The following is a 20,356-nucleotide window of genomic DNA, read 5'->3' on the forward strand; positions in this document are numbered from 1 at the left end:
CCCAACAGTTGTTGTGCAATTTGTTCTGAGTCCGCTGATACTCCATATGTTGGGTGGAACCACTGTTTGGGCTCATAGCAGACCTTGGAAGGGAAGGAGTGTCCGTTTTGGAATGCAGACTTTTATGGAATGGTCTGCGGGCATCATGTTACTTTTGCAGAGCCCCTGATGTGCCTAAACAGTAGAAATCCAGCACAAGTGAAACCACACTCCTCAAGGATTTTATCCAAGGGTATAGTGAGCATTTTGAGCCAACAGGTACGACATAGAATATAATAGCATTAAGTTGTCATATTCAATATGTGGTCTTTAGAGTTGAGCACAAGTTCTCGCTACTCCAGTTTGCATCAGGTGCTCGGGTATGCACTAAATATTGCGTGTTCTCGAGTGACATGCTCGAGTCTCTGCCCCGCATGTTTTGCAGCTGTTAGACACCCCCCATAAAACACGCCGGGATCCACGATACTATGTGCATACACCCAAGCACCCAGTGCAAACTTGAGTAGCATTCACTTGCACTGAACACTAGCTGTCATAATGTCATTTTTTTTACTTCTGAAAAAAACACAATTCTAACCCCAACCCTAACACTAACACAACCCTAACCAAAATTTACCCTAACCCTAATCTCAACAACAAAGAAAGGAAAAAATATATTTTATTTTTTATCTAACGAAGGGGGTGACAAAGGGGGACTTGATTTACATTTTTTTTTATTTTGATCACTGTGATAGGGTCTATCACAGTGATCAAAAGGAACCAATAGGAAAATGTCCTATTGTTGCCTAGTACTGGCCAGCAGATCTCGGCAGGCCCACTGTGCATGCGCCCGCCATTTTTTTGGTTTTCCAGGAAGATGACACTGAGCCAGGGGATGGATCAGGAGGACCTAGGGATGGCGGAGGTACCGGAGGGTCTTGGGGGACATCATTTCTCTCTCCTCTAACATGTACTGTATATCATGTCAGAAGAGAGAGATATCATTGAAACAGCGGGCACAATTTTTTTTTCGTGATCGCCGTTATTAACTGAATAACAGCGATCACTGCAAAATCCGACCCCGCTCATATTCTCCGGGGTCTCAGCTACTTAATTTCCTGCGGATTTCTAGCAGATTTAGTGCGGATTTCGCGTGCATTTTTACACGCTGATAATGGAATAGGTGTAAAACCGCTGCGGAATCCGCACAAAGAATTGACATGCTGCCGAAAATAAACCGCTGTGTTTCCGCACGGAATTTTCCGCAGCATGTGCACAGCGGTTTTTGTTTTCCATAGGATAACATGTTTCCCTTGGAAAACTGCTGCGGATCCACAGGGCCAAATCCGCTGCGGATCCGCACACAAATCCGCAACGTGCACACATATCCTAAATGTTTTGGAGTGGCCTAGTCAAAGTTGAGACCTTAATCCAATTGAGGCCGGTTTCACACGTCCTGATATTTCCGGTACTGGAGAAAAAGGTACCGGAGATATCCATGTACGTATGACCATTTGTCACACCCGTGTGGCATCTGTGTGCTGTCCGTGTGTACCATCCGTGTGCTAGCCATGTGGATATGTACCATAGCCTAGTATTAAAACAATCTGTTTCAATTTTAACCCTATAACTTTAAAACCGCACATGGACGGCACATGGATGCCATGGATGGCACATGGATGCCATCCATGTGCAGTACGTGTTTACATGGACACATTAACTTGATCCGTGCAGATGCACAAAAGCAGACATGTCAATGTGTGGAGCACTCGGACACACCATCTGTGAGAAAAACACAGATATGTGCACATACCCATTCATTTGAATGGGCCTACTTGTGTCAGTGTCTCCGGTATGTGTGAAAACTGTCACATCACGTACTGGAGACACTGATGTGTGAAAGAGGTCTGAGAATCTGTTGTCAGACTTGAAGATTGCTGTTCACTAGAGGAAACCATCTAACTTAACCCCTTCCTGCCATCCGACGTACTATCCCTTCCACTGTACCCGGGCCCGTATGACCGGGGATGGGATAGTACGTCGGCGCGATCAGCGGCACCCACGTGGTGAGCGCCGCTGATTGCGGCCGGGTGTCAGCTGATTATCACAGCTGACACCCGGCACAATGTGTCAGGGGCGGTCACGGACCGCCCCGACACGTTAACCCCTTGCACACCGCGATCAAACACGATCGCGGTGTACCGGGGGTTAAAGGGAAGCATCGGCAGGGAGGGGGCTCCCTCCGTGCTTCCCTGAGCCCCCCACGGCAGCGCAATGTGCAGCGCTGCTGCGGGGGACTCCCTTCCTCCAGGCCCCCGAATCCAAGATGGCGACGGGGGCCTTCGGGGGCCTGCGGAAGCTGGCTTCCTCAGTGCCTGCAAAGCGCAGGCATGAGGAAGCCTTCTGCAGTGCCTGTGTCAGATCGCTGATCTGTCACAGTGATCTGTGATGTGACAAAAAAAAATAAAAAAAGTGTAAAAATAATTTAAAAAAATCGCCAAATAAATTAGAAAAAAAAAAAAAATATTCCCCCAATAAATCCATTTTTTGGAAATAATAAAAAAAAAAACAATAAAAGTACACATATTAGGTATCGCCGCGTCCGTAACGACCCGCCCTATAAAACTGTCCCATTAGTTAACCCCTTTAGCGAACCCCTTAAAAAATAAAAATAAAAAACGAAGCAAAAAATAATGATTTATTATCATACCGCCAAACAAAAAGTGTAATAACGCGCGATCAAAAAGACGCATATAAATAGCCATGGTACCGCTGAAAACGTCATCTTGTCCCGCAAAAAACGAGCCGCCACACAGCATCATCAGCGAAAAAATAAAAAAGTTATAGCTCGCTGAATAAAGCGATGCAAAAATAATTATTTTTTATATAAAATAGTTTTCATTGCATAAAACCGACAAAAACATAAAAAACGACCTAAATGAGGTATCGCTGTAACCATTCTGACCCGAAGAATAAAACCGCTTTATCAATTTTACCGCACGCGGAACGGTGTAAACGCACCCCCCCCAAAAGAAATTCATGAAACGCTGGTTTTTGTTCATTCTGCGTCCCAAAAATCGGAATAAAAAGCGATCAAAAAATTTCACGTGCCCGAAAATGGTACCAATAAAAACGTCAACTTGTCCAGCAAAAAATAAGACCTCACATGACTCGGTGGGTCAAAATACGGAAAAATTATAGCTCTCAATATGTGGTGATGCAAAAACTATTTTTACAATAAAAAGCGTCTTTTAGCGTGCGACAGCCGCCAAACATAAAAACCGCCATAAATAGTAAATCAAACCCCCCGTTATCACCCCCTTAGTAAGGGAAAAATAATAAAATTAAAAAAATGTATTTATTTGCATTTTTCCATTAGGGTTAGGGCTAGGGGTGTGTTGGGGTAGGGTTTGGGTTAGGGTTAGGGCTAGGGTTAGGGTTAGGGCTAGGGTTAGGGTTAGGGCTAGGGTTAGGGCTAGGGTTAGGGTTAGGGGCATGTTGGGGTTCGGGTTGGAGTTAGAATTGGAGGTTTCCACTGTTTGGGCACATCAGGGGCTCTCCAAATGCAACATGGCGTCTGATCTCAATTCCAGCCAATTCTGAGTTGAAAAAGTCAAATGGTGCTCCTTCCCTTCCAAGCTCTGCTATGCGCCCAAACAGTGTTTTACCCCCACATGTAGGGTATCAGCCTACTCAGGACAAATTGCAAAACAATTTTTGGGGTCCAATTTCTCCTGTTACCCTTAGGAAAATAAAAAATTGGGGGCAAAAATATCATTTTTGTGGAAAAAAATGATTTTTTTATTTTCACGTCCGAGTGTTATAAACTTCTGTGAAGCACTTGGGGGTTCAAAGTGCTCACCACACATCTAGATAAGTTCCGTGGGGGGTCTAGTGTCCAAAATGGGGTCACTTGTGGGGAGTTTCAATAGTTTAGGTACATCAGGGGCTCTCCAAACGCACATGACACCCGCAGACCATTCCATCAAAGTATGCATTCCAAAACGTCACTGCTTCCCTTCCGAGCCCCGACGTGTGTCCATACAGTAGTTTTCTCCCACATATGGGGTGTCAGCGTACTCAGGACAAATTGGACAACAACTTTTGTGGTCCAATTTCTCCTGTTACCCTTGGGAAAATGAAAAAATTGGGGACTAATTGATCATGTTTGTGGAAAAAATACGATTTTTTTATTTTCATGCCCTGGCATTATAAACTTCTGTGAAGCCCTTGGGGGTTCAAAGTGCTCACCTCACATCTAGATACGTTCCTTAGTGGGTCTAGTTTTCAAAATGGGGTCATTTGTGGGGGGTTTCCACTGTTTAGGTACATTAGGGGCTCTCCAAAGGCAACATGACACCCGCAGACCATTCCATCAAAGTCTGCATTCCAAAACGTCACTACTTCCCTTCCGAGCCCCGATGTGTGCCCATACAGTAGTTGTCTCCCACATATGGGGTATCAGCATACTCAGGACAAATTGGACAACAACTTTTGGGGTCCAATTTCTCCTGGTACCCTTGGGAAAATAAAAAAATGGTGACTAAAAGATCATGTTTGTGGAAAAAATACGAATTTTTTTATTTTCACGCCCGGGCGTTGTAAACTTCTGTGAAGCACTGGGGGTTTCAAAGTGCTCACCACACATCTAGATAAGTTCCTTGGGGGTCTAGTATACAAAATGGTGTCATTTGTGGGGGGTTTCCACTGTTTAGGTACATTAGGGGCCCTCCAAAGGCAACATGACACCCGCAGACCATTCCATCAAAGTCTGCATTCCAAAATGTCACTACTTCCCTTCCGAGCCCCGACGTGTGCCCATACAGTAGTTTTCTCCCACATATGGGGTATGGGGTCAAACTGCTCACCACACATCTAGATAAGTTCCTTAGGGGGTCTAGTTTCCAAAATGGTGTCATTTGTGGGGGGGTTCCACTGTTTTGGTACATCAGGAGTTTTCCAAACGCGACATGGTGTCCGATCTCAATTCCAGCCCAAAACGTCAAATGGCGCTGCTTCCCTTCCGAGCTCTGCCATGCGCCCAAATAGTGGTTTACCCCCACATGTGGGGTATCAGCGTACTCAGGACAAATTGCACAATAACTTTTAGGGTCCTGTTACCCTTGGAAAAATAAGAATTGAGGGTGAAAAGATCATTTTTGTGGAAAAAATATGATTTTTTAATTGTATGGCTTTATGTTATAAACTTCTGTGAAGCCCATGGGGGTTCAAAGTTCTCACCACACATCTAGATCAGTTCCTTAGTGGGTCTAGTTTCCAAAATGGTGTCATTTATGGGGGGTTTCCACTGTTTTGGTACATCAGGGGTTTTCCAAACGCGACATCGTGTCCGATCTCAATTCCAGCCAAAAACGTCAAATGGCGCTGCTTCCCTTCCGAGCTCTGTCATGCACCCAAATAGTGGTTTACCCCCACATGTGGGGTATCAGCGTACTCAGGACAAATTGCACAATAACTTTTAGGGTCCTGTTACCCTTGGGAAAATAAAAATTGGGGTGAAAAGATCATTTTTGTGGAAAAAATATGATTTTTTAATTGTACCGCTGTACGTTATAAACTTCTGTAAAGCCCTTGTGGGTTCAAAGTTCTCACCACATATCTAGATAAGTTCCTTGGGGGGTCTAGTTTCCAAAATGGGGTCACTTGTAGGGGGTTTCCACTGTTTAGGTACATCAGGGACTCTCCAAACGTGACATGGCGTCCAATCTGAATTCCAGCCAATTTTGCATTGAAAAAGTCAAACGGCGCTCCTTCCATTCTGAGCTCTGCCATGCGCCGAAACAGTCGTTCCCCCCCACATATCAGGTATCTGCGTACTTAGGACAAATTGCACAATAACTTTTGTAGTTCAATTTCTCCTGTTACCCTTGGTAAAATAAAAAAAATTGAACCTGAAGTATTTTTTTTATGAAAAAAAGTTAGATGTTCATTTTTTTTTAAATATTCAAAAAAATTCCTGTGACGCACCTAAAGGGTTAATAAACTTCTTGAATGTGGTTTTGAGCACCTTAAGGGGTGCAGTTTTTAGAATGGTGTCACTTTTGGGTATTTTCTATCATATAGACCCCTCAAAGTGGCTTCAAATGTGATGTGGTCCTAAAAATAAAATGGTGTTGTAAAAATGAGAAATCGCTGGTCAACTTTTAACCCTTATAACTTCCTAACAAAAAAAAATTTTGGTTCCAAAATTGTGCTGATGTAAAGTAAACATGTGGGAAATGTTAGTTATCAAGTTTTTTGTGTGCCGTATCTCTGTGATTTAAGGGCATAAAAATTCAAATTTGGAAAATCGCGAAATTTTCAAAATTTTCGCCAAATTTCCGTTTTTCTCACAAATAAATGCAAGTTATTTGAATGAAATTTTACCACTATCATGAAGTACAATATGTCACGAGAAAACAATGTCCGAATCACCGGGATCCATGGAAGCGTTCCAGAGTTATGACCTCATAAAGGTACAGTGGTCAGAATTGTAAAAATTGGCCCGGTCATGAACGTGCAAACCACCCTTGGGGGTGAAGGGGTTAAAAGAGCTGGGCAGTTTTGTATTGAGGAATGGGCCAAAATCCCAGTGACAAGATGTGGAAATCTCAGTGACTTATCCAAAGTGACTTGCAGCTGTAATTGTTGCAAAAGGAGGCTCTACAAAGTATTGACTTTATGGGGATGAATAGTTATGCACACTGACGTTTTCAGTTATTTTGAACTATTTGCTGTTTGCTTCACAATAAAAAGAAAACCAAATTTCACAGTTGTAGGCAAATTTTTTACATGAACTGATGCAAACCCTCAAAAAAAACAGTGACATCCAGTTTGTGAGGTTGCAAAGTAAGAAAAATGCCAAGGGTAGTGAATAATTTTGCAAGCTACTGTATTATTCCTATCTTCCTATCACAGTTGTTCACGTCTTCGTGTTGGCCACAAGTGAAATTACAAACAGACCTTTTGTTCTGTATCTCCAAAAAAAGTGAATGGGCACTTCTCAAACAGGTTACCTGGGCTGTTTCTAGAGTTTCAACCACCTGTGGTTGACACGTAGATGCAGATATTCATGAATAATCACTTGAAAAATGGATGTAACATGAGAAGAAAAAAGAAATAAGGTACCTCTTTCTGTAAAACATGCCCTGTGTTAGACAAATTCAAATATGTTGAAGCACTTTAACAACCTGTCTTTTAAATAGAAATTATTCATTATGTACAATTTGTAATTTTATACAGAGTTCAAAAACAGTTTGTCACCAGATAACATGCCCAACTGTGCACTGTGACAGTCCAACATTTGTTGAAGGAGAGTGCTGCCCTGCCTGTTTATGTAAGTTATCATATTAATCCTCAAGTTTGTGTTAAAAATCTATTTCTTTTTGTAATGAAACCACCTTTTCATTGAATATCTTTCTTTTGCATATTAAGGCTATGTGCCCACATTAGCATTTTTAAATGCTCAGGAAACTTATTCCTTCCCAGAAATTGCGCTTCTTTTTTCTGCGCATTTCTTGCGCGTTTTTTGCACAAAAGATGCGCGTTTTTGACGCGTTTTTTGATGCGTGTTTTCTGGGAAGATTGGAAAAGGCTAAAAACGCTCCGCAATGCGGAAATTAATGAGCATGCTGCGTTTTTAGCCGCTAAGCGATTCCTGAGCGTTTAAAAACGCATGCATTGGCACAAAAAGCCAAAAACGCATGCAAATTAATTTGAAGCTTATTCTAAGCGTTTCTGCAGCGTCTGAGCCGGCACAAACGCTGCGGAAACGCTTAAAAAAACGCAACGTGGGCATACAGCCTAAAAGTTTTTTTTTTCTTGAATGTTAATAGTCATATTCAGTTTATTTTCAAATAATTTGTTGGTTGTTATATTCTTCCTTTTAATAGCATCAGACAGTGAAGCGGGCTGGTCTCCATGGTCTGAGTGGACCGAATGCTCTGTATCTTGTGGCTCTGGAACTCAACAACGTGGAAGGTCATGTGATGCTACTATAAGCACATGCACTGGTTCATCAATCCAAACAAGAACATGCAATATTGGAAAATGTGACAACCGCAGTAAGTAGAGACTGATGTATGTATTTTCATTTGAATCAATATAATCTATTTATCTTTACATATTTTATTGAGTTTACTTTTTTTTCAAAGTACGACAGGATGGTGCTTGGAGTCATTGGTCACCATGGTCAGCATGTTCTATATCATGCGGAATTGGTAATATTACTCGTATTCGCTTGTGCAACTCTCCCAAACCACAGCTTGGAGGCAAAAACTGCACTGGAAATGGACGAGAAACAAAAGAATGTGAAGGCGTACCATGCCCCAGTATGTGGTTTGTTTTTTTCTTTATACTATAATATTAAGATTTCTTACTAACATTTTCTGAAATGAATAGACATAAAAATGAATTGTATCTGGTGCAAGCACGAAATTAAATGTTTTGCTGAGCTCCACTCTTCAGACATGGATTATCACCTGTTTGGGCTGTCACCTATGCTTCTATATCACTGAATTGCATTACAAGGGCTTCACATGAGAAAACCCAATAATACAGCTGCTATATAGTGTCATGAGTGTGTCAGGGGTGACAGACACTCATCCTGGATCCGGCTATTGAAGGTCTTTGCAATTAGCTCAAACACCTTCTTGATGTTTGTGTCAGGAACACCGCACTGAACTTGCTCACTGAGCCAGTGCGCGTGTCCTGAGTAAAGCGAACAGTGCTCAAAGATACCTGTGGAGCGGGCAGCAGCCGAGTAGATGCGTACTTCAGAGCCGCAGGACCTGAAGCACGTGACAGCTAGGGGCATGGCCTAAACTCCAAGATAACTCCTAGCAGGGTAACTGCGAGACAAAGTTACCAGGGGGCATAGACAGGGAGAATAGTCAAGACGCAGCCAATGAGTCACACACAGAGATAGCTGCAAAGGTACAAGAGGGGCGAGCAGAGAGTAGTCAGGTCACAGGCAATGAGTCATACACAGAGATAATAACGCAGTACAAAATCAACAGGCAAACTCACAACAGGAAACAGAACCGGGTCAGAACCATATAAACAAGCTATAGCAACAAACAGGCACACAGGGGTCAGCACACTAGGCCAAAGGCAAAAGTGTAACTAGCAGGGATTGAAGCTTCCCAGGGGTTTAAGAATCTCTCCCAGAACCAGAAAGAGGCCACAATCATTAACCCCAGGTGTACAGCTCAAAAACCTGCACTGGGATCATGACAGTACCCCCCCTCTCAACGGGGACCTCTGGACCCCCAGGCTTCCCCGGGTACTTGGCATGGAAAGCCCGAACCAGGCGATCTGCATGTACCGAGTGAGCAGGGACCCATGAGCGCTCCTCTGGTCCATATCCCTTCCAGTGGACCAGGTACTGCAAAGAGCGGCGCACCCGCCGAGAGTCCACAATATGTCCAACCTCATACTCCAATTGACCCTCCACCAGCACTGGAGGAACAACAGACTCCGAGTTCTCTTTGACAGATCCTGCGGGTTTCAACAGAGATTTATGGAACACATTGGATATTTTTAAGGAGGTGGGAGACGCAACCTATATGCCACTGGGTTGACTATCTCCATAATCTCGTACGGACCAATGATCTTTGGTCCCAACTTAGCTGATGGTACCTTTAAGTTGATGTTACGTGTGGAGAGCCAAACCTTCTCTCCCACCCCCGCCACTACCACCCCTGGGGGAAGAATGGAGGACGGCGGCTCAGGGGGAGACACTGGTTCAAAACTTCTGGACAGGACATCCGCTTTAACATTTTTGGACCCCAGTCGAAAAGTAATGGAGAACTAAAATCGTGAAAAAAAAAAAAGTGACCAACGGGCTTGTCCAAGAGTAAGCCTCTTAGCAGATTCAAGGTATGCCAAATTTTTGTGATCCGTGACAACCGTGATAGGGTGAGCCGCCCCTTCCAAAAAGTGCCTCCATTCCTCAAACGCCAGCTTGACCGCAAGAAGTTCCCTATTGCCTACATCATAGTTTTTCTCAGCTGAAGAGAACTTCTTGGAGAAGAAGGCACAGGGTTTGAGATTGGTAAGGGTGGCCGGACCCTGGGACAGCACAGCCCCCATCCCCACTTCAGAAGCATCCACCTCCACAATGAATGGTTTGGACGGGTCAGGTTGTACCAACACCGGGGCAGACATGAAACATTTCTTAATCGCTGAGAAGGATTCCTTAGCGAGTACAGACCAATTTTTTACATCAGCCCCCTTCTGGGTAAGATCCTGAGTGGTTTAACCACTTGTAAGAAACCTTTAATGAACCTCCGGTAATAGTTCGCAAATCCTACAAAGAGCTGGAGCCCCTTGAGATCTCGAGGCTGAACCCAGTTAGCGATCGCCAGCACCTTCTTAGGATCCATACTAAACCCCTCACAGGACACAATCAACCCCAAAAAAGACAGCTCCTGTACAAAAAACGAACATTTTTCCAATTTAGCGAACAATTGGTTCTCCCTGAGTCTCTGGAGAACTGTCTTTAGATGTTGCAAGTGAGATTGACTGTCCGGGGAATACACCAAAATGTCATCCAAATAAATAATAACAAAACGGCCTATCAGATCAGAAAACACAACATTGATGAAATTTTGGAAAATAGCGGGTGCATTAGTTAACCCAAACGGCATTACCAGGTTCTCAAAGAGTCCTTCTGATGTGAGGAATGCAGTTTTCCACTCGTCCCCTTCACGAACCCTTATGAGATTGTAGGCCCCTCGAAGATCTAACTTGGAGAACCATTGGGCCCCAGCTAACTGGTTACATAAGTCTGGGATGAGGGGAAGCGGGTAAGAGTTCCTAACCGTTATCTTGTTCAGTTCCCGAAAGTCGAGGCACAGCTGCAAACCACCATCTTTTTTTCTTCACAAAGAAGAACCCTGCTACCACAGGTGACACAGAAGGCCTGATATGCCCTTTGCGGAAACTCTCTGCTATGTACTCCGTCTTGGCTTGGCGCTCAGGCCCAGACAAATTGAACAATCGAGCCTTAGGTAACTTGGCTCCAGGTACTAAATCAATGGCACAATCGTAGGGTCTATGTGGTAGCAGTGCCTCAGCCTCACTTTTGGAAAAAACGTCTTCGAAATCCTTCTGGTACTCCGGAATACCTTCCAGACCGACAGACTACACAGACACGGATTTAACAGCATTAACTAGAGTTGAGCGAAACGGGTCAAAAAAATTCAAAAGTCGCCAACTTTCGCCAAAGTCGGGTTTCATGAAACGAAACCCAACCTCAGCGTGAGGTCGGCCACGAGTTCGGCGACTTTAGCGCCAAAGTCGCGTTTCAAAACATGCTTCAGCGCCCTTTTTCAGCCTATGAGGAAGAACGGACACTGTGGGCAACGTGATGACATAGGCAGCAGTCCCCACCATCTTTGAGAAGGGCATGCAAGTGATTGGCTTGCTTTGGGGGGCGTCACAGGGGGTAGAAAAGGGCGTGCACGCCGACCGCCATCTTACTTCTGCTGATCTCAGTATAGGGAGAGATGCTGCTGCTGCAGATTCTGTAGGGAGAGCGTTAGGCAGGGAAGAAGAAAAAAAATCAGCTGCTGCTGCTAGCGATTTTGCCTGTACAACACACCAGTCACTGTGCAGTGCAAGTGGAGGCTATATTTTGGTGGATCAGCTCTGTTGGTTGTTAGGCTGCCTTATAAGGCTACCTGATAGCTGCATTGCTGGTTTCACACTGCTTTGCAAACTGCTTTTTTAAAAGCAATCCTTTTTTTTGTCCTGGTGAGATACTGAGCGTGCATTTTTTCACACCGTACAGCGGTCTACGCTGCTCTTTCAGTACGTGTAACGGCTGTTATCATGGCCACAGTGAAGCTAAGGGTGTGACTCTGTAAGGATAAGTCGAGGAGTTGTTCCGTTCTTACAGACCTCCACCTTATAGTTTTGTCTGTTTTTCAAACAGTCTAGTCTATTTGCTGTTTGATTACATTCAAAACTATAGAGAGACAGCGTGTGTCAGTCCGTATAATAAAAAAACACGGAGCTTGACAATTTAACATACACCGGACAGCGGTGTATGTGCACGCTGCTCTCTCAGTACCGTGTAACGGCTGTTATCATGGCCACAGTGAAGCTAAGGGTGTGACTCTGTAAGGATAAGTCGAGGAGTTGTTCCGTTCTTACAGACCTACATTCTAGGGAGATTCCAATCCTGCCCTGTCCTATATAACATTTTTCACACCTGCCAAATTCATCCTGTCATACAGCGGTGTGATATACACTGGCCTGACACAATACATCAGTGTCCAGAAGTGTGTAAGGACAATCCATTTCTGCCATCCTATGTCACATTTTTCACACCAGCCTAATTCAGTCTGTCATACAGCGGTGTGATATACATTGGGCCTCACACAATACATCAGTGTCCAGAAGTGTGTAAGGACATTCCATTTCTCTCGTCATATATCACATTTTACACACCAGCCAACTTCAGCCTGTCATACAGCGGTGTGATATACACTGGCCTGACACAATACATCAGTGTCCAGAAGTGGTAGAATTAAATTCTCCCCTGTCCTATATACACCTTGTACCTTGTTTTACAGTTCCATATCGTTGGTGGAATTGTGAGTACATTTTTCAAAAAAATGAGGAAGTGTGGTGTAAGAGGCCGTGGTAGTGGGCGGGGGTTGCCAGCTGTTAATGATGGTGTTGGTGTTGTATCTGCTTGTAGTGGCAAAAGCAAAATAACACCTAATGCAGGAGGTGTTAAGCCTGCATCATCGTCTGGCTCCACAAGGCCTCGAAGGCTCCCTTTTCTGGGAGTAGGTAAACCGCTTTTAAAGCCGGAGCTTCAGGAACAAGTTTTGGCCTACATTGCTGACTCGGCCTCCAGCTCTATCGCCTCCTCTTCTGAACTTGTAAAAAATAAAAGCACTGAGTCGTCTTTGGAGGCTCATGGTCATGAACCACACCTTTCTTTGTTTCCTTCACCCCAACCAAAATTGAAGGATGCGGCAGGCCACACTACAGAATACTCCATGGAGATGTTTTCACATACCATGCCTGGGTTATCAAGTGAAATGGTGAATTACCCAGGCCAAGATGAATCTGACATGGAGTGCACTGATGCACAGCCACTGATAGATGATTCTGCTGGTACATTCACTCAGAGCACGACATTGTCCTCGCAGTGTACTGAGCCAGATTCTGACCCTGATGAAACTCAGGTGCCCCTTCCCGCATACTATACCACCGTACACGGTGACACAGAGGAAGGTGCACATGACATTGAAGAGGAGGTGATGGATGACCCAGTTGTTGACCCAGATTGGCATCCATTGGGGGAAGAGGGTGCCGCTGGCAATAGCTCTGAAGAGGAGGAGGAGCATCCGCAGCAGGCATCGACATCGCAACAGCTGTTGTCTGGCAGGCACGGAGCAGTCCAAAAACGGGTTACAAAAAGCCAAAAAGCTGCTGGACTGCTTGGCCAGACGGTCAAAATAGCACAGCGTGCAAGGACGCAAAATGTCTTCCATAGTAGGAAGAGTGCAGTGTGGCACTTTTTTGAACAAAATCCTAATGATCAGGCCAAGGTTATCTGTAAGAAGTGCGCAAAGACCTTTAGCCGAGGGAAAAATCTGAAAAATTTGAATACCAGTTGCATGCTTAGACATTTAACCACCATGCACTTGCAAGCGTGGACAGAACACCAAACCTCAAGTACCACATGTGCAAATGCTCCTAAAGGAGGTAGTCAGCAAAGCTACATTGTTTCCCCCACTGTAAGCCCACGAGTTAGCACAGCAGAAAATGTTGAGGTGTTGTTGCAAGGCCAAAGCTGTCAGGGAATCACAATGTTATATCAACGAAAGACTGATTCTAGGCCATCAGAAAGAACACCAACTTCATCACCATCATCAACCCTCTCTCAGTCCGCCCTGTCCACCGCTAGTTCCACCATAGGCATCTCTCAAGTCCAGCTCACCCTGCCAGAGACTATGAGTAGGACAAGAAAGTAATCATCCTCTCATCTGCGTACACTGGGTTTGAACGCCCACATTGCCAAACTAATCTCGTTAGAGATGATGCCCTATCGGTTGGTGGAAAGCGCAGCTTTCCTCGAACTCATGGCCTACGCAGTACCACGCTATGAACTACCCAGTCGCCACTTCTTTTCTCGCAAAACCATCCCAGCCCTCCACCTTCATGTGAAGGACTGCATTGTCCATGCACTCAAGCAATCAGTGAGTGGAAAGGTGCACCTCACAACTGATGCATGGCCAGGGCCGTTACGTGTCGATCACTGCGCACTGGGTTAATGTGGTGGATGCAGGGTCCACAGGGGACAACGGTGGTGGGACTGTGCTGCCTAGCCCACGGTATAGGAAACAGTTGGCTGTAGGCGTTCGACCCTCCTCCTCCTACTCCTCTAGAGGCGAAAGCTCATCCCCAGAGCGCAGTCGCAGCAGCACTCCATCCGCAGCTGCCAGTGTTGCACACGAGGTGTCCCCCTATCGATCAGCTAGTGGAAAGCGTCAGCAGGCTGTGTTGAAGATGTGTTTGGGCGACAGACACACCGTGGAGGTACTGGCCGACTACTTTCAGCAACAAACTGAGTCATGGCTGGGCAGTCTACATCTTGAGGCAGGCAAGGTAGTCAGCGATAACGGCCGTAATTTTGTGGCTGCCATAGCCCTTTCAAAACTCAGACACATACCTTGCTTGGCTCACACCTTGAACCTGGTGGTTCAGTGCTTCCTCAATAATTATCCAGAGTTAACAGGCCTGCTCCAGAAGGTTCGAAAACTGTGCTCGCACATCCGCCGGTCGCCCGTACACTCCAGTCGTATGCAGAAGCTGCAGTGATTGCTACACCTTCCCAAGCACCGGCTAATTATCGACGTTGCAACAAGGTGGAACTCCACCCTGCACATGGTTGAGCGGCTGTGCGAACAGAGGCAGGCCGTAATGCATTTGTGGGAGGATACCCAGACAGGCACTTTGAGGGCAGACATGGAGTTGACAGGTTTGCAGTGGTCAAAGCTGAAAGACCTCTGTAAAGTCCTTCAGTGTTTTGAGGAATGCACACGGCTGGTAAGCGCAGACGACGCCATCATAAGCATGAGCATCCCACTTATGCGTCTGCTCATGCAAACTTTGACGCACATTAAGGAGCAGGCGTCTGCAGCCGAGGTTGACGAAGAGGAAGAGGAGGAGGAAATCCTTGATGACAGTCAGCCATTGTCTGCTCCGGGACCTCTCCTGGACGAGGTGGAGGAAGAAGAGGAAGAGGAGGAGGAGGGTGATGATGGGGATGATTATTTAGGGGAGGAGGATGCTTCTCGTGTGTCCAGAGAAAATGCTGGCGTGGCAAGGTCTGGTACAGGGTTTGTGCGTGACTGGAGGGATGTGGATTTGCCAGAAAGTGCTCCTCCACCAAGCAGTCGCACTGCATCATTGACACCGGGAACATTGGCCCACATGTCAGATTAAGCCTTGCAGATCCTAAAAAGGGACCCCCGCATTGCCAAAATGATAAACGATGACGACTTCTGGTTGGCCAGCATCCTGGATCCATGCTATAAAGGCAAATTCCAAAACATCATGCCACAGGAGAACCTTGACCTAATATTGGCTAACAAACAAGCTACTGTGGTAAACCAGTTGGTTGAGGCATTCCCAGCACACAGCAGCGGTGATGGTTCTCACACGAGCCGTAGGGGCCAGGGGCAGCTTGGAAGAGGTGTTCGTGGTGCACACATCAGAAGTGGCGTTGGAGACAGGGGTTTCATGACCATGTTGTGGACTGATTTTTCAAGTCCCGCTCACACGACTGGTAATACTGCATCGATGGAAAGTGACAGGAGACAGCAGTTGTCAACAATGGTTACAAACTACTTTTCCTCCCATATCGATGTTCTCCCTCACAGGTCATTCCCCTTTGACTATTGGGCCGCTAAACTGGACACCTGGCCTGAATTGGCACAATATGCGCTACAGGAGCTCGCTTGCCCAGCTGCAAGTGTGCTATCGGAAAGAGTCTTCAGTGCTGCTGGATCAATCCTGACAGAAAAAAGGACCCGTCTGTCGACCCAAAATGTGGATGATCTAACCTTCATTAAAATGAACCATGCATGGGTTTCCAAGGATTTTGTCCCACCTTCCCCTGATGACACATAGGTTGACAGAAAAATGGCTTGCTTTGGTCCTCCTCTTCCTGGGACTTGAACAATTTCGCCTTTTGCATCAGCTGAATGTCCAACATCAACATATGCCACTTTCTAAAACTCCCTAACTGTGCTGCCTCCCCCCCCATGGCCGGGGTCACCACCTAGCGCACGAAACCGTGCGAGTTCCGTTGCCCTGGACAGGTGGGTAGGCCGACTCTTGGGCGCGGGCACTGGTACAGGGTCCCTCATAGTGCAATCAAGTGTCTCTGACGGTGGTGGTGCACACCCGCCGTGAGACACACCGCCGTACTATGAGGGGCCCAGTCCCTGTACCAACGCCCACGAGTGGGCCCCCCTTGCTTGGGCAGGGCCCCAGCATTTGCAATCTTTACCTCTCCCTGCTCCTCCGCTGTGTAGTCTGGGCCGTCAAATCCATACTGGGCCTGACACCGTCTGAGCCTGCCTCCTGATCTATAGACATATATTTTGAATGTGTACACTATGCTATCCATACATGTGATACGGTACCCTTTCTCACCTTTGTGCAATCACGTGTAATCCATACTGGGCCTGAGAACGGCTGGCGAGCTGTTAAGCAAGTTACAGCACCTGTGGTTTGCACACGTAAGTTTTTCATTTTTTCAGGAATGACGGTTAGGCCTAATTCCGGAACTGCGGTTGACCTGCACTTACTGGGAAATCATCGTTCATGGGTAATAATTGTAATCCCAGATCCCCATCACTAACGGTGTTCAGCGGGTTATCTGCACCTATAAGCGACAAACGCTGGCCCTTTCAGTGTAGCGCACATGCAGCCACGGACATGTAAGGGCATGACACACCAGTTATTGGCCAATCTCACGTGCCAGAGCCTCGCGTGTCCCTCTAGTAAGCCGGACTCGGACCGCGGGGCATGACGGAGTCTCGATCGTTAACGGAATTAAGCTTGCAATGTGTGCATCTTTTTTGTTGCTGGATGGTTGAGGTTGCCCGTGTTGAGTCAAATTATGCCGCAGGCTCCACTCCTGGTGGTGCCCTTCTGGACATTCCTTTAAGGTTCAGCTTTGCAACCATACTGCCCATGTAAAACAAACACTTTGCCTTCATGAACGCTGTTTGGAGGGTCGTGACTTGTGGGAATAAAGCTGCCCAATCAGTTAACCTGCTAGAGAGATCCTTCATTGCTCCCAAGCATGACATCACACTGCCTAGAAGGAAGGTAATGCCACTGTGGCGACCGTACTCCTGGGGGCGACACAAGTGCACTGATGTCCAGCCACTGCTCGATGAATCTGCTTGTACGTTGACCCAGACCACTACATTCCCCTCACACTCTACACGGCCTGAATCTGACCCTGATGAAACTCAGGTTACCCTTCCCATACACTGTTCCATCTTACACGGTGACAATGAGGAAGCTGCAGATGAAAGTTCAGGTTCGGCCCACCCGCCGTCAGACACACCACCGTACTATCAGGGGCCCTGTGCCAGTGCCGTCGCCAACGAGTGGGCCCCCCCTGCTTGCTCAGGATCACAGCACTTGCCAGGTTGAAATACTGTGCAGTGAGATGGAAGATGGGGACGAGGAGGAGTCCAGACTAGTACAGGGATTCCCAAGCGAGGAGACTTATTTCATTGTTTTCAATGTTGGGACAGCAATTTTTGGGGAGCACTATACTCTGGAGAATGATAGATGGGGCCCACCATACACTGGAACATTCCAAAGGTGGACATCAGACACTGGAGCAGCATTTACAGGGCCCATTATACACTAGAGCATTAGAAATGGGGCCCATTATGTTTGGAGCATTATTTGGGCCCATAAGACAGTGGAGCTTCATCCATGGGGACCAACATATACTGTAGCATTATGTGGAGCTCATCATATACTGTTTCAAACATTATATGGGACCAATGATTCTGTATGGAGAAATAGATGGGCCTCGTCATGAGATGTAAAAAGTGAAGTATTTTTCTTTGTAGTATACCACTATTTCTCTGCCGTATCGGAGCATGATGAGTTGTGGTATGTGTTAAAGGGGAGTTCTTTCGCCCAGGGCACATGAAAACCTGGAGCCAGCCCTACCCCCCCACAACTTTAGCCAAATAACCCCCATTTTGCAGTGCGTAACTAGTATTATGAAGTAAATAAAGGGTGACAAGCTTCAGTAATAAGAATTTATGCTTTTGGCATTCAAATGGGCACTGTAAGTGTGTTTCCTGTCCTCCACTCACTGCCGACTTTTTTCTTCCCCATTGACTTAGATTGGGTTTCGTGTTTCAGTCGGACCCCCAACTTTACCCTATAGTCGGCCGATTTCGTTCGACCCGACTTTTGCGAAAGTCGGGTTTCGCAAAACCCAACTCGACCCGAAAAAAGGCAAAGTCGCTCATCTCTAGCGTTAACAAGATGTCCCAGGTTACCACATTTATTGCATCCCCATTGAGTGATTTGCCCTGTAACCCAATCAATGGTAGGATTATGGCGTTGAAGCCAAGGTATCCCCAGTACCAGTCCTGCAGGCAAGTTATCTAGCACAAGACAACTTAGTTTTTCACATGAGTGGAACCCACTTTTAGAGAAAAAAGTTCAGACCTGCAACAGATACCGTTTTGGGTAAGAGGTGACGAGTCAATTGCCACAAGTTTAACAGGATCGTGAAGCCTGACTGTCCCTATCTTATTAAGAGTCATAACCTTGGTATCAATCAAGTTCACAGCAGAACCGCAGTAAATAAAAGCAGTAACCAACGCAAATGAAAATTATAACACGGAGGACCGTGAATTTGAGCAATGAAAAACAAGGAGAAAAGGTCCTCCAATAAAAAATACTTTAATTTTTATTTGGACATGTAACATAAGATAAAATAGAATCGGCAAACCATACTCGAAATGAAATAGCATGAAAACACACACAGCTTCTGGGTGAAGGTACTTTTACATAAATAAAGTAGAATGTAATTTTACATAAATATGCAAACTGGCAACAAATAATTATGTAGATTTCACAGAGCACATATTTTTAATTGAATAGCTTGCATTAAAGTGCATAAATGAGGTAGAATGTAATTTAACAAATAAACAAATATGCAAGTCAGCAAAAATCACATAGATTTCACAGAGCACATATTTTAAAAAACATACATTGAAGTGCATAAATGTGTTTTGAAATATGTTCTGAAATCAGCTCAGCAAACATAGATCGAATAATACTGCGCACCACTCTCCAACGCATAAAAAGCAAATGCAGTCTGAATAAGTATGTACATTCAGAACACAATGTATCTCACCACAGTTATACCGCTCATATTCAGCCATTCATCATTTAACACATACAGTATATATTCAAAATAAATTAAATAAGCAAGTCCGTGATCATACGAATGGCGCATGCGGGCCCTAATGCACCACTCAAGTCACTTAGACATGCATTCATAACCCAATATATATACACTCACTGGCCACTTTATTAGGTACACCATGCTAGTAACGGGTTGGACCCCCTTTTGCCTTCAGAACTGCCTCAATTCTTCGTGGCAGAGATTCAACAAGGTGCTGGAAGCATTCCTCAGAGATTTTGGACCATATTGACATGATGGCATCACACAGTTGGCGCAGATTTGTCGGCTGCACATCCCTGATGCGAATCTCCCGTTCCACCACATCCCAAAGATGCTCTATTGGATTGAGATCTGGTGACTGAGGAGGCCATTTGAGTACAGTGAACTCATTGTCATGTTCAAGAAACCAATCTGAGATGATTCGAGCTTTATGACATGGCGCATTATCCTGCTGAAAGTAGCCATCAGATGTTGGGTACATTGTGGTCATAAAGGGATGGACATGGTCAGCAACAATACTCAGGTAGGCTGTGGCGTTGCAACGATGCTCAATTGGTACCAAGGGGCCCAAAGAGTGCCAAGAAAAAATTCCCCACACCATGACACCACCACCACCAGCCTGAACCGTTGATACAAGGCTGGATGGATCCATGCTTTCATGTTGTTTACGCCAAATTCTGACCCTACCATCCGAATGTCGCAGCAGAAATCGAGACTCATCAGACCAGGCAACGTTTTTCCAATCTTCTACTGTCCAATTTCGATGAGCTTGTGCAAATTGTAGCCTCAGTTTCCTGTTCTTAGCTGAGAGGAGTGGTACCCAGTGTGGTCTTCTGCTGCTGTAGCCCATCTGCCTCAAAGTTCGACGCACTGTGCGTTCAGAGATGC

General features: G+C 45.6%; 1 protein-coding gene across 2 annotated transcripts in view; it reads left to right on the forward strand.

The window, feature by feature from the left end:
• THBS2 (thrombospondin 2) overlaps positions 1 to 20,356 on the forward strand; it is a 1,059,287-nt gene that overhangs the window by 492,921 nt on the left and 546,010 nt on the right. For both annotated transcript variants that reach the window (XM_073551863.1, XM_073551862.1), the window contains exons 7-9: positions 7,222 to 7,315; positions 7,872 to 8,042; positions 8,133 to 8,309. In XM_073551863.1, the coding sequence (XP_073407964.1) occupies positions 7,222 to 7,315; positions 7,872 to 8,042; positions 8,133 to 8,309 (442 nt within the window). The remainder of the gene's footprint in view (positions 1 to 7,221; positions 7,316 to 7,871; positions 8,043 to 8,132; positions 8,310 to 20,356) is intronic.

Source organism: Dendrobates tinctorius, unplaced genomic scaffold, assembly GCF_039654945.1.
Source record: "Dendrobates tinctorius isolate UK_male_01 unplaced genomic scaffold, ASM3965494v1 ptg000181l, whole genome shotgun sequence".
Taxonomy (NCBI): Eukaryota; Metazoa; Chordata; class Amphibia; order Anura; family Dendrobatidae; genus Dendrobates; species Dendrobates tinctorius.